The 12,171-nt window shown below is 47.1% G+C and overlaps 1 protein-coding gene across 1 annotated transcript in view; it reads right to left on the reverse strand.

Annotated features, from left to right (window-relative positions):
• The window catches only part of IGF2R (insulin like growth factor 2 receptor), an 80,964-nt gene that overhangs the window by 1,920 nt on the left and 66,873 nt on the right, over nt 1-12,171 (reverse strand). The window contains exons 40-47 of the mRNA XM_064158187.1: nt 11,921-12,155; nt 9,734-9,870; nt 7,850-7,964; nt 6,799-6,945; nt 6,464-6,648; nt 3,514-3,700; nt 1,590-1,754; nt 164-230 (exon numbers count right to left, since the gene is read on the reverse strand). Of these exons, the coding sequence (XP_064014257.1) occupies nt 164-230; nt 1,590-1,754; nt 3,514-3,700; nt 6,464-6,648; nt 6,799-6,945; nt 7,850-7,964; nt 9,734-9,870; nt 11,921-12,155 (1,238 nt within the window). The remainder of the gene's footprint in view (nt 1-163; nt 231-1,589; nt 1,755-3,513; nt 3,701-6,463; nt 6,649-6,798; nt 6,946-7,849; nt 7,965-9,733; nt 9,871-11,920; nt 12,156-12,171) is intronic.

Raw genomic sequence — 12,171 nt, forward strand, 5'->3', positions numbered from 1 at the left:
CTTTTCTATTTCACAACATTACTGTAGGTATCTCAGCTGTGTAGCTTTCCTGAAGCCACCCAGTATGTTTTCCATGCTGGGGATGGAAATTGAGGGGAGTTATTTATTAATAAAGAGCTTTATATTACGAAAACCTGACAAGAAGCAGCATCTGATTTCTCACCTTTGTGTACTTGTAGGACACACCAGATGTTCTTCTGCAGCAGTTTATCTTGCTCATTACAATCTCCCTAAAGAACAGGAAGAATGTGGCATCAGGATGATTGTGTACCCATCACTAGCCTGCATTTTCCCCTCACTGACTTTTACCACCAACATATAGCAGCATCTCACCCAAGCAAGCTGCAAACTATCACATAGTGAGACTTGACCCTGAACCACTCTGTAACAAAACTCTGTCCATGAATGCTGTACATCTTGCCCCTTAGCATAGCCTCAGGAAACACCTCTTGTTTTTATATCTAAGAGGAAAAAACCAAAACTTGTCTAGGAAGCAGAAAATCAGCAGGACTTGCACATGTGTACAGTTGCTGCTGTTGCACATTTCCAGCTTGACATGATGAAAACACCTCAAATGCTAACAAACCTGTCACGTTATTTTACGCTCCTTAGTTAGCAGCCGTCCACAATAGAGACTACCCAAGTCATCTGTGTACTCCAGCCCTCTACACACAGACCTCCAGACCAGACAATCTGCACACAAATCCAGGTGGGCAGCGAGTGGCTGGAGAGCAGCCCTGAGGAGAGGGACCTGGGGGTGCTGCTGGACGAGAAGCTCAACAGGAGCCAGCAGTGTGCACTTGCAGCCCAGAAAGCCAAGCAGACCCTGGGCTGCAGAAGTGTGGCCAGCAGGGCCAGGGAGGTGATTCTCCCCCTCTATTCTGCCCTGCTGAGACCCCACCTGGAGTACTGCATCCAGTTCTGGAGCCCCTGTCACAAGAGGGCTGTGGAGATGGAGTGTGTCCAGAAAAGGGCCAGGAGGATGCTCAGAGGGCTGCAGCAGCTCTGCTGTGAGCACAGACTGAAAGAGTTCGGGCTGTGCAGTCTGGAGCAGAGGAGGCTCCCAGGTGACCTTCTTGTGGCCTTCCAGGATCTGAAGTGGGCCTACAAAAAACGCTGGGGAGGGATTTTTTAGGCTGTCAGGGAGTGACAGGAGTTGGGGGAATGGAGCAAAGATGGAGGTGGAGAGACTCAGACTGGACATGAGGAGGAAGTTGTTGAGCATGAGAGTGGTGAGAGGCTGGAATGGGTTGCCCAGGGAGGTGGTTGAGGCCCCATGGCTGGAGGTGTTTAAGGCCAGGCTGGCTGAGGCTGTGGGCAGCCTGCTCTAGGGTAGGGTGTCCCTGGGCATGGCAGAGGGGTTGGAACTGGATGCTCCTTGTGGTCCCTTCCAACCCTGACTGATTCTATGATTCTAACAAAAAAACTCCAAACTAAAAGTAAAACCCAAACTGCAAACAACCACAACATCAAACACCAATATGGTTTGACAGTTGATGTTGCCAAGTGGGAAACAGAACTTGAAAGCTCACTACTTCTCTTCCACTCAATTTCAAAGAAATTTCTAGAGCTTCACAATCATTTCTTACCTCCTCTCTTTTTTGTAGAACAGCAAGATGATTAGGCACGCAGTGAGAACAACGAGGAGGACACTCAGCATTGCACCAACAGCCTGACTTCGCCTTGAAAGGCCTTTAGGTACCTGGGCCTCCTGGTTAGTTTGGTGCTCACTGCTTCCTGGATCATTGGTTGATCTAAAACAAATTGGGGGGGGGGGGGGGGAAAACACAACAAAAGGATGAGTAAGATCTCTGGACCAGTTGCATCAAAAGAATCAATCTGAAACATCAGATTCAAAGAAATTAAAACAGACCACACCATCCTGTCAGATAACAAGTGAACCATGGCACAGAAATGTGCCTTTGTGGCCAAGAAGGCCAATGGGATCTTGGGGTGTATTAGGAGGAGTGTGTCCAGCAGATCAAGGGAGGTTCTCCTCCCCTTCTACTCTGCCCTCGTGAGACCTCATCTTGGATACTGCCTTCAGGTTTGGGCTCCCCAGTTGAAGATGGACAGGGATCTGCTGGAGAGGGTCCAGCAGAGGGCTACAAGGATAAGGGGACAGGAGGGCATGGCTTGTGAGGAGAGGCTGAGGGACCTGGGGCTGTTTTGTCTGGAGAAGACTTAGGAGAGGTTTGATATATGTTTATAAGTATCTGAAGGCTGCCACGAGGTGGGGCAGGGACAGGCTCTGCTCACTGCTCCCTGGGATAGGACAAGGAGCAATGAGTGTAAGCTGCAGCAAAAGAGGTTCCACCTCAACACAAGGGGGAACTTCTTTATTATATGGGTTACAGAGCACTGGCACAGGCTTCCCAGAGAGGTTGTGGAGTCTCCTTCTCCAGAGACTTTCCAGGCCTGTCTGGATGTGTTCCTCTGTGATCTGTGTTAGATTGCGTGGTCCTGCTCTGGCAGGGGAGTTGGACTCTATCTACTTGGGCCCCTTCCAACCCCTAACGTCCTGTGACCCTAACACCTATAAAGGACTGAATTCAGGGGATTTCCTTTTAAGTAAAAATCATCTGGGGGGCCGGGGGGAGGATGGAAATGTGTGTAGTACTGCACTGACATCCTGTGTGCTTTCCAACAGTACAGAAAACTGATTTGCACCCAAGACTCGAGGGCATGATTAGGTGCTCCAGGCATTACACGGCTGTGACTATGCACACAAAGCTGCACCTTAGATTCAAACCTGCACCTAAGCAAGATACAGAAGAGCCAGCAGTTGTTTACCTCCCAGTTGACTATGGAACCTCACAAGTATCAACAGTTAACTGCCTGCTTCGAGCAGAATAAACATTTCCACTCTGATTTCAAGCTAGCCACTGGGATGTGAAGAATCATTGGTTCAGTAGTCACCAGTCTCTCTGTTCCTCTCCTGGCTGCATCCATGCCAAGACTGCCAGTAAGCACCTAACACAGGCCCTCTGCTTTTAACACCATCCCTTATTACTCCTTTTAGCATCTGTACAATAAGTTGATCAACTGCAGAAATACTTCATTATTCCTCTAGGACCTGTAATGATTTTCACTCCATACTAAAATATCAGGCAGAGGGGAAGGGCAGTCTGCCATGGCTTTGAAGTTTTCCAGGCAGTAAGGCCAAGCAGGGTGAAAAACCTTACCCAAATACTGTCTACTTTTCTCAGTAGCACAAAACACATTCTCATAGCTAGGGCCAGTTTTACTAAGTGAGAACAACAACATTCAATTTCACCATGCTTCTGCAATCCCCCTGCAAACAAGTTGATTTGTCAGCCCAGATCAACCTGGCAAACACCTATTTAGCAGTCACAAGCCAAACATCACACACAAACACCAATGCCATCTACCCACGAGTCTCCTGCTTTTCCCAGCTTGTGTTTTTTGCAGTCACCCTGATGAACAAAGTAAAAATGCCTTAGCTGAGAAGTGCTGACAGCAGCTGCTTTCAGAAAATGGTTAACTACTCACATTAATGGACACACAGCAGATGTGTACCAGGTAAATAAATACTGGCAGTCTGCTGTTTCGTGAAGGAATTCAGGGATGCCTTCCTTTGATTCTGGATTGCAGTGGAAGAAAATGGTTGTAGAGACAAACTTTGATTTATCTTTACCACATCTGGAGTCTGAGGAAAACACGACATCCAAGTCATCATCTGCAATGAGAAGAAAACCTCCTTGTTTACTAAATCCTGGAGAACACTGTTAACACCACCCTGGGAAGCTGGTGACACATGGGTTTGATGGGTGGAGCATGAGATGGACAAAGAACTGGCTTGACGGCTGCACCCAAAGAGTGGCTGTCAGTGGCTCCATGTCCTAGGGGAGGCCAGTGACAAGCAGAGTCCCTCAGGGATCAGCCCGGGCACCAGTCTTGTTCAACATCTTTGTGGGTGCCATGGGCAGAGGCACTGAGTGCAGCCTCAGCAAGTTTGCTGATGACACCAAGCTGTGTGGTGCAGCAGACAGGCTGGAGGGCAGGGATCCATCCAGAGGGACCTGGACAGGCTGCAGAGGTGGGCACAAGCCAACCTCAGGAGGTTCAACAGGACCAAATGCAAGGTCCTGCAGCTGGGTTAGGGCAATGCCAAGCAGAAATCCAGGCTGGGCAGTGAGTGGCTGGAAAACAGCCCTGAGGAGAGGGACTTAGGGGTGCTGCTGGACGAGAAGCTCAACAGGAGCCAGCAGTGTGCACTTGCAGCCCAGAAAGCCAACCAGACACTGGGCTGCAGCAGGAGAAGTGTGGCCAGCAGAGCCAGAGAGGGGATTCTCTCACTCTACTCTGCTCTGACCCCCCTGGAATGCTGCATCCAGTTCTGGAGCCCCCATTACAAGAGGGCTGTGGAGATACTGGAGCGTGTCCAGAGAAGGGCCATTGGGATGCTCAGAGGTCTGGAGCAGCTCTGCTGTGAGCACAGACTGAAAGAGTTGGGGCTGTGCAGGCTGCAAAAGAGGAGGCTCCCAGGTGACCTTCTTGTGGCCTTCCAAGATCTGAAGGGGGCCTACAAAAAAGCTGGGGAGGGACTTTTTAGGCTGTCAGGGAGTGAGAGGACTGGGGGGAATGGAGCAAAGCTGGAGGTGGGGAGAGTCAGAGTGGCCGTGAGGAGGAAGTTGTTGAGCATGAGAGTGGTGAGAGGCTGGACTGGGTTGCCCAGGGAGGTGGATGAGGCCCCATGGCTGGAGGTGTTTAAGGCCAGGCTGGCTGAGGCTGTGGGCAGCCTGCTCTAGGGGAGGGTGTCCCTGCCCATGGCAGGAGGGTTGGAACTGTATGATCTTTGTGGACCCTTCCAACCCTGACTGATTCTATGACAGTTATGTCCATGTTCTGCAATAACAGCTTACACTTTGCCGTATCTGCAAGTGAGCCTAGACCTTTATATGCAGCTGATTCCAACAGTCACACTGGAATGTTATGGTAAGTTATTCAGAAGGAAAAGTAGCTAAATAAAGAAGATCACTGCTTATGCAGCACAGCCACAGTGGAAAAGAGGATACAGAGTCATCTATTTTGAATCATTTCTACCCAAGCCTCTCAACCAGTGTCAAATCCAAAGGCCAGGTTTGCAACTGAGCTTACACAGTGAGAAAAACACAAGTAAAATTCTGTTAGGCAGACTCCAGATACTTCTACAGAAGTGGATGTGCTAGTTTGAAGCAGGCTAGAATGTTTTGGTGAGAAGGATTAGATCATAGGCTGTGAAATCAAAACAAGAGTGATGTCTACTTCCCTCATAGGCTTGCTGAGATGGATAAAAACGTAAGTCAAAACACAGATAACTCACTTGGCACCACTCTCACTGGGGCTGCTGGCTGAGCTGCATCTCTCTAACCTCACCCTGCATTTTGGGCTAACCCCCTTTGCTTCCTACCCCCCTGGCAGAACCTCCATTCTTCCTTGGGACTGGGATAAGGTTGAGAGGGGTAGGGGGAAGGTGAAGGGGTGGTTGAGAGCCCCTCCTGGGGACTCAGGTGTCTGGGAGGGGAGTTGTGTTTCTGCACTACCTTCTCACCTTGCACGTGCTGCACTACCTTCTCACCTTGCACGTGCTGCACTACCTTCTCACCTTGCACGTGCTGCACTACCTTCTCACCTTGCACGTGCTGCACTACCTTCTCACCTTGCACGTGCTGCACTACCTTCTCACCTTGCACGTGCTGCACTACCTTCTCACCTTGCACGTGCTGCACTACCTTCTCACCTTGCACGTGCTGCACTACCTTCTCACCTTGCACGTGCTGCACTACCTTCTCACCTTGCACGTACTGCACTACCTTCTCACCTTGCACGTACTGCACCACCTTCACCTTGCACGTACTGCACCACCTTCACCTTGCACGTACTGCACCACCTTCACCTTGCACGTACTGCACCACCTTCACCTTGCACGTACTGCACCACCTTCACCTTGCACGTACTGCACCACCCTCACCTTGCACGTACTGCACCACCTTCACCTTGCACGTACTGCACCACCCTCACCTTGCACGTACTGCACCACCTTCACCTTGCACGTACTGCACCACCCTCACCTTGCACGTACTGCACCACCTTCACCTTGCACATACTGCACCACCTTCACCTTGCACGTACTGCACCACCCTCACCTTGCACGTACTGCACCACCTTCACCTTGCACGTACTGCACCACCTTCACCTTGCACGTACTGCACCACCTTCACCTTGCACGTACTGCAACATCTTCACCTTGCACGTACTGTAACTATCTGCTTGTATATTGTGCCAACTGTAAATATAAGCTTCACTCAATTTCCAGAGCCAGCTGAGTCTAGTCTGGGTGATTTCTAAAGTGTGGGGAGGCAGGGAACACCCAAACCATCACAGTGGATTAGCATCGAAACAAGAACAAAGCAATTCACACAGAGCATCAAGCAACTCTGGCTAAGGAGCAAGCACTTACCCTTAACATAGAATTTGGCTTCGGTGGCGGTACCGAGTCTCCGAAAGCGACGTTCGTTAGTTTTAACCTGGCAGATGTTTGCTCCAGAGCACTCGGAGGAACTGGAGTTTTTGATACCAGAAAGTTGAATTTCATACACATATTTATCACCATTTGTCCGTATGTCACCAGAAGCTGTGTACAACCTGAGGAAATAGAGAGGAGGTCTAGCCTTCCGTTTCAACTCGCAGATTGAGGTTATCCCAAAGACATGACCGCCACCAGTTGGCTCCAGAGCAAGTGGGAGTGACATTGCCCATTTGGGGTTTTCAAAGGGTTTTGTTTGTTGTACTTACTTGTAATAAACATCCCCTAAAGAGAAGTTTTTCCCAGTTGCAGGATTAATAACTGTTCCATTCACCACCTCCACCTCCTGCTGCTTCACAGCACAAGCTGCACGTGTGTCCCATGTGATATAGTAAGCACAGTTTTCTTCATCAATCCTACCAAACAACAGACAACTGATGATTCCAGGAGACAGTAACAAGTGCTTAGTATCTCAAGAAAGGGAAGGCACACAGCTGATAAACCATGTGTGCAAATGTCTTGCCTAAGCATCATGCTTAGAGTAAGCTAAAGCAGTCAAGCAGCACTCAAAAACTCTGCTGGAATTGCACTGCACTCATCTGCACCTCCAAGACTCGGGAAGGCCTGTTGTGCTTCAGCTTCCTACTATACAAGTTCCAGTCCTTGCACAGTGTATCAGAGGGTTTTATCAAAGTATTTCACCTAGCACACATGTCAGGCTGCTCCTGGCAAGTTTGTCATGCTGCACATTAACTAGGACAGGGCACACAAACTAATCACTTTTTTGACCTTTGCCTCAGAAAGGGTATCTTGATCAGTGTCCCTACCCTGAAGGCAATATACTGTTAACCAAAACAAGACTGAGGAAGAAAAGGCATTGAGCTTTCTTAGTATTTGTGATGTAGCTCTCACTTTAGACAGCTTCCAGTTATCTGTATTGATGCAACAATAAGCCATGCCTTATCAGCTCTATCATCCACAGTAATGTTTCCCTCCTAAAAAGATTTAGAGCCAACAGTGGTTGCAGCACAAGTGATATGAAAAGCAACAGCATGCCATGCACTGTCAGGTCTAATTTGGAAATACAATGCTTAAATTTTTGCCCAGAAATGTTAAGATGCAGAAAGAATGCTGAAGTGGAAGTTCATGGAAGCGAACAGGTGCAGAAACTCCAGAAGGTCCATGTTTTACAAGTACAGACCAATGATTTTAGGAATGCTCCAAAAGAATGGACAGTCACTGTCCTAAGATATGGGGTTCACTAGACAGAGAGAGATGAATGAAGAATGCAGACTGATGCTGTGTTAATTGGTTACTCACCTCTGCAGCATGGGCATGCCAACGGTTTTGGCACACTTCAGTTCTATAATTGTCTTTACTTTCTTGTTTTGCCTACATTCCTGCCCACTGGAATAACTAATATACACTGCATCACCTAGAAGAGAAAAGTGGTGACACTCAAGGTTTTTGAAAGGGGTCATTAGAAATTCTATTTGCTCATTCTCCAGACTTTGTTCAGATTCACTTCCAGGACTTTTTCTTCCTTGGGCACAGGCCATGTATCAATTGCAGTACTTCAGTCACCTGAGACCTTCACACTGACAATCACTCTCAAACACTTTTGTATTTCCATCCTACCATGTGCTGAGGTCATCAGTATGGCTGTAACAAATGCTTACACTTAAGACGTACTTCGTTTGAATCATAGAATCAACCAGGTTGGGAGAGACCTCCAAGATCATCCAGTCCAACCTAGCACCCAGCCTTAGACAATCAACCAGACCATGGCACTAAGTGCCTCAGCCAGGCTTTGCTTCAACACCTCCAGGGATGGTGACTCCACCTCCCTGGGCAGCCCATTCCAATGCCAATCACTCTCTCTGACAACAACTTCCTCCTAACATCCAGCCTAGACCTCCCCCACCACAACTTGAGACTCTGTCCCCTTCTGTTGCTGCTTGCCTGGCAGAAGAGACCAACCCCACCTGGCTACAGCCTCCCTTCAGGCAGCTGTAGTCAGTAATGAGGTCAGCCCTGAGCCTCCTCTTCTGCAGGCTGCACACCCCCAGCTCCCTCAGCCTCTCCTCACAGGGCTGTGCTCCAGGCCCCTCACCAGCTTTGTCACCCTTCTCTGGACACATTCCAGTATCTCAACATCCTCTCGAATTGAGGAGCCCAGAACTGGACACAGCACTCAAGGTGTGACCTGACCAGTGCTAAATCCTGCAGGGGAAGAATAACCTCCCTCATCCTTCTGGCCACACTGTTCCTGATGCAGGCCAGGATGCCATTGGCTCTCCTGGCCACCTGGGCACACTGCTGGCTCATGTTCAGTTACTATCTACCAGTACCCCCCAATCCCCTTCTGCCTGGCTGCTCTCCAGCCATTCTGTCCTCAGCCTGTAGCACTGCTTGGGGGAAGAATGGCAGACAGACAGGCTGAGGCTGGAAAGGGCTCTCTGGGAGTCATCTGGTCCAAAGACCTTGCTCAGGCCAGGCCACCCAAAGCCAGCTGTCCAAGATCATGCCCACACAGCTTTTGAATATCTTCCAAGGTAAGAGACTCCACAACCTCTCTGGGCAACCTGTGCTGGTGCTTGGTCACCCTCGTTGTTGATAAGTGTTTTCAGTGTTCAGACAGAAAATTCACTTCCTACAGCACTGTATTTGCTTTACTGTTTTCTCATGGTTTAAGCATCACTTTTAGATTTGATTAGTAGTGTTTACAGTCTTGCTTTTAAAAGAATAACCACTGGTAATGAGGTTTCAAAAGAAAGAATCATAGAATCAGTCAGCGTTGGAAGGCACCACAAGGATCAGCCAGTTCCAACCCCTCTGCCATGCCCAGGGACACCCTACCCTAGAGCAGGCTGTCCACAGCCTCAGCCAGCCTGGCCTGAAACACCTCCAGGGGTAGCTCCTCAACCACCTCCTTGGACAACCCATTCCAGCCTCTCACAACTCTCACACTGAACAACTTCCTCCTCATGTCCAGTCTGAATCTCCCCACCTCTAACTTTGCTCCATTCCCCCTAGTCCTGCCACTCTGACAGCCTAAAAAGTCCCTCCCCAGCGTTTTTGTAGGCCCCCTTCAGATACTGAAAGGCCACAAGAAGATGGCTTTACCATAATTTAAGGACTATTATAGTTAGGTTGTACCATCTCACCACCTCTAGCTCTCTTCAGGAACCATAGTAACTCTACCTGTCACATTCAGCTTCTGTGTATGAACAAGTCCAAGCACTTGAACATCTCCATTTTCACTCTTCCTGCAAACACTGGCTCTCTCAGGGCAGCCTGTAGGTCCCTCATGTACTCGCTGACAGAGATTCACATAGTACCTAGGGGGAAGATGGTAGGCAAAGCTTTAAAATTGATGTAGGTTAAACTGAAAACAATGCAACAAACTGCAGAGAACTCATGGGAAACTATCCAGGTTGAAAAAAAATTAATCAGTGAGTTGACAGAACAAAGCATGTGCTAAAGTTTAGCAGCTTACTTCCAACTCATTGTAAATAAATTACTGTGTGCAAAAAGAATTGATCATTTACCATCTTAGGTCACTTGTTAATTTTGACCTGGGTTGAAAATGGAAATTGTAACAGAGTCATGAAATGCCCAAAAAAGGTTATAGTACTCTCCTAAATTCAGTGTCTTCTTGGATCTATAGGTCTAGTTGATTGGATAGGGCAGGGTGATAGGTTGGACTGGATGATCTTGGAGGTCTCTTCCAACCTGGTTGATTCTATGATTAGAACAGAATAAGTTGTACCAAAAGAGGGAATGAAAATGTTGTCATTGTTTATCCTAAATTTAGGACTAGATGCTCTCATCCTTGCCAGTTACTTTCTATTTGCTAACTGGATGAGGAAGGCTGGAAATCATAGAATCAGTCAGGTTGGAGATAGAACAAATGTGGTGTTCTCTTAACACCCAGATGTTCACTCCCATATTCTTCACACAGATGTTAAAGATTTTATATCTCTTTGTGGGCTTTTTATACATAAAAAAGCTTCTGTAAATATTTCAATTTATTCTTTGACTCAATCTGTTACCTTTTATCACTGAAATTATGATTTATTTGCTATAATACTCAATTGTCAAAGCCCATAGAATCAACCAGGTTGGAGACAGAACAAAGGCGGTGTTCTCTTAACACCCAGATGTTCACTCCCATATTCTTCACACAGCTGTTAAAGATTTTACATCTCTTTGTGGGCTTTTTATACATAAAAAAGCTTCTGTAAATATTTCAATTTATTCTTTGACTCAATCTGTTACCTTTTATCACTGAAATTATGATTTATTTGCTATAATACTCAATTGTCAAAGCCCATAGAATCAACCAGGTTGGAGATAGAACAAAGGTGGTGTTCTCTTAACACCCAGACATTCACTCCCATATTCTTCACACAGCTGTTAAAGGTTTTACATCTCTTTGTAGGCTCTTTATACATAAAAAAGCTTCTGTAAATACTTCAATTTGTTCTTTGACTCAATCTGTTACCTTTTCCCACTGAAATTATGATTTATTTGCTATAATACCCAATTGTCAAAGCCCATAGAATCATAGAGCCCACAGTGATTCCTAGTCATTAGATCTTTTGCTGAGGGATTTGGTTTAGTCAAGGACTTGTCAGTGTGAAACTAATGATTGAACTCTATCTATGATCTTGAAGGTCTTTTCCAATCTAAGAAATTCTGGGATAGAATCAACCAGGTTGGAAGAGACCTCCAAGATCATCCAGTCCAACCTAGCACCCAGCCAATCAACTAGATGACTTCCTGCTATTCATCTTTTCCTCTAAGTTGACAAAAAAAGCCCTCCTTAAACTTCAGACAAAAGTTACACCCTGCAGTCAAGAGACAGCAATGAAATCATTCAGGTTTTTGTTCAGCATGACTAACAAAAAAAGTCTTCAAAACCACAAAACTATTTAATTAAAGGTAGCAGTTTCAAGAGAAAGCCTTTGAAAAAACTTCTGGTTTAGACTCAGTAACCCTTTTAAAATTTCTGTCCATAGAGAAAAGAAGTGAGGAGTAAGATAGTAATTATTCACCCTCACATAAAAACAAACTCCTTTTTGGGGTTTTTTTGTCTATATGCTGTGTTAAGCACAGATAGTCTTAGAAACATAGAACAGAATCATCAAATCAACCAGGTTGGAAGAGACCTCCAAGCTCATCCAGTCCAACCTAGCACCCAGCCCTATCCAGTCAACCAGACCATGGCACTAAGTGCCTCAGCCAGGCTTTGCTTGAACACTTTAAGACACTGTCAGCAATTTGAACAGACTCTGAACAGCAACCAAAAAAGGAAGTACTCTGCCATAATAGAACACGAGTTGTACTGCTCAGGAAGCTGCTCCCTGAGAGTTACTCATCACTCACGAGTTGCCCTTGTGGAAGAAGACCCATGATCCTGTCAAGGAAGAGAGCATTCTCAAGTCATAAGTTCTGTGCTTCTGGACAAACTTGCACTCCATCTTCTTGGGAGGACAAACAGCCCGAGTCTTCCACTCAAACGTGACGGCGCAGCCAAGCGTCTCGCTCAGGAGGTATGGCCTCCCCACACCACCGCCTTCATCACACATGAAAACAATGGTAGACTCCCTTCTTGCAGTTGCTGTAAGAGGTAATGT

The sequence above is a fragment of the Pogoniulus pusillus genome, chromosome 18, assembly GCF_015220805.1.
Source record: "Pogoniulus pusillus isolate bPogPus1 chromosome 18, bPogPus1.pri, whole genome shotgun sequence".
Lineage (NCBI taxonomy): Eukaryota > Metazoa > Chordata > Aves > Piciformes > Lybiidae > Pogoniulus > Pogoniulus pusillus.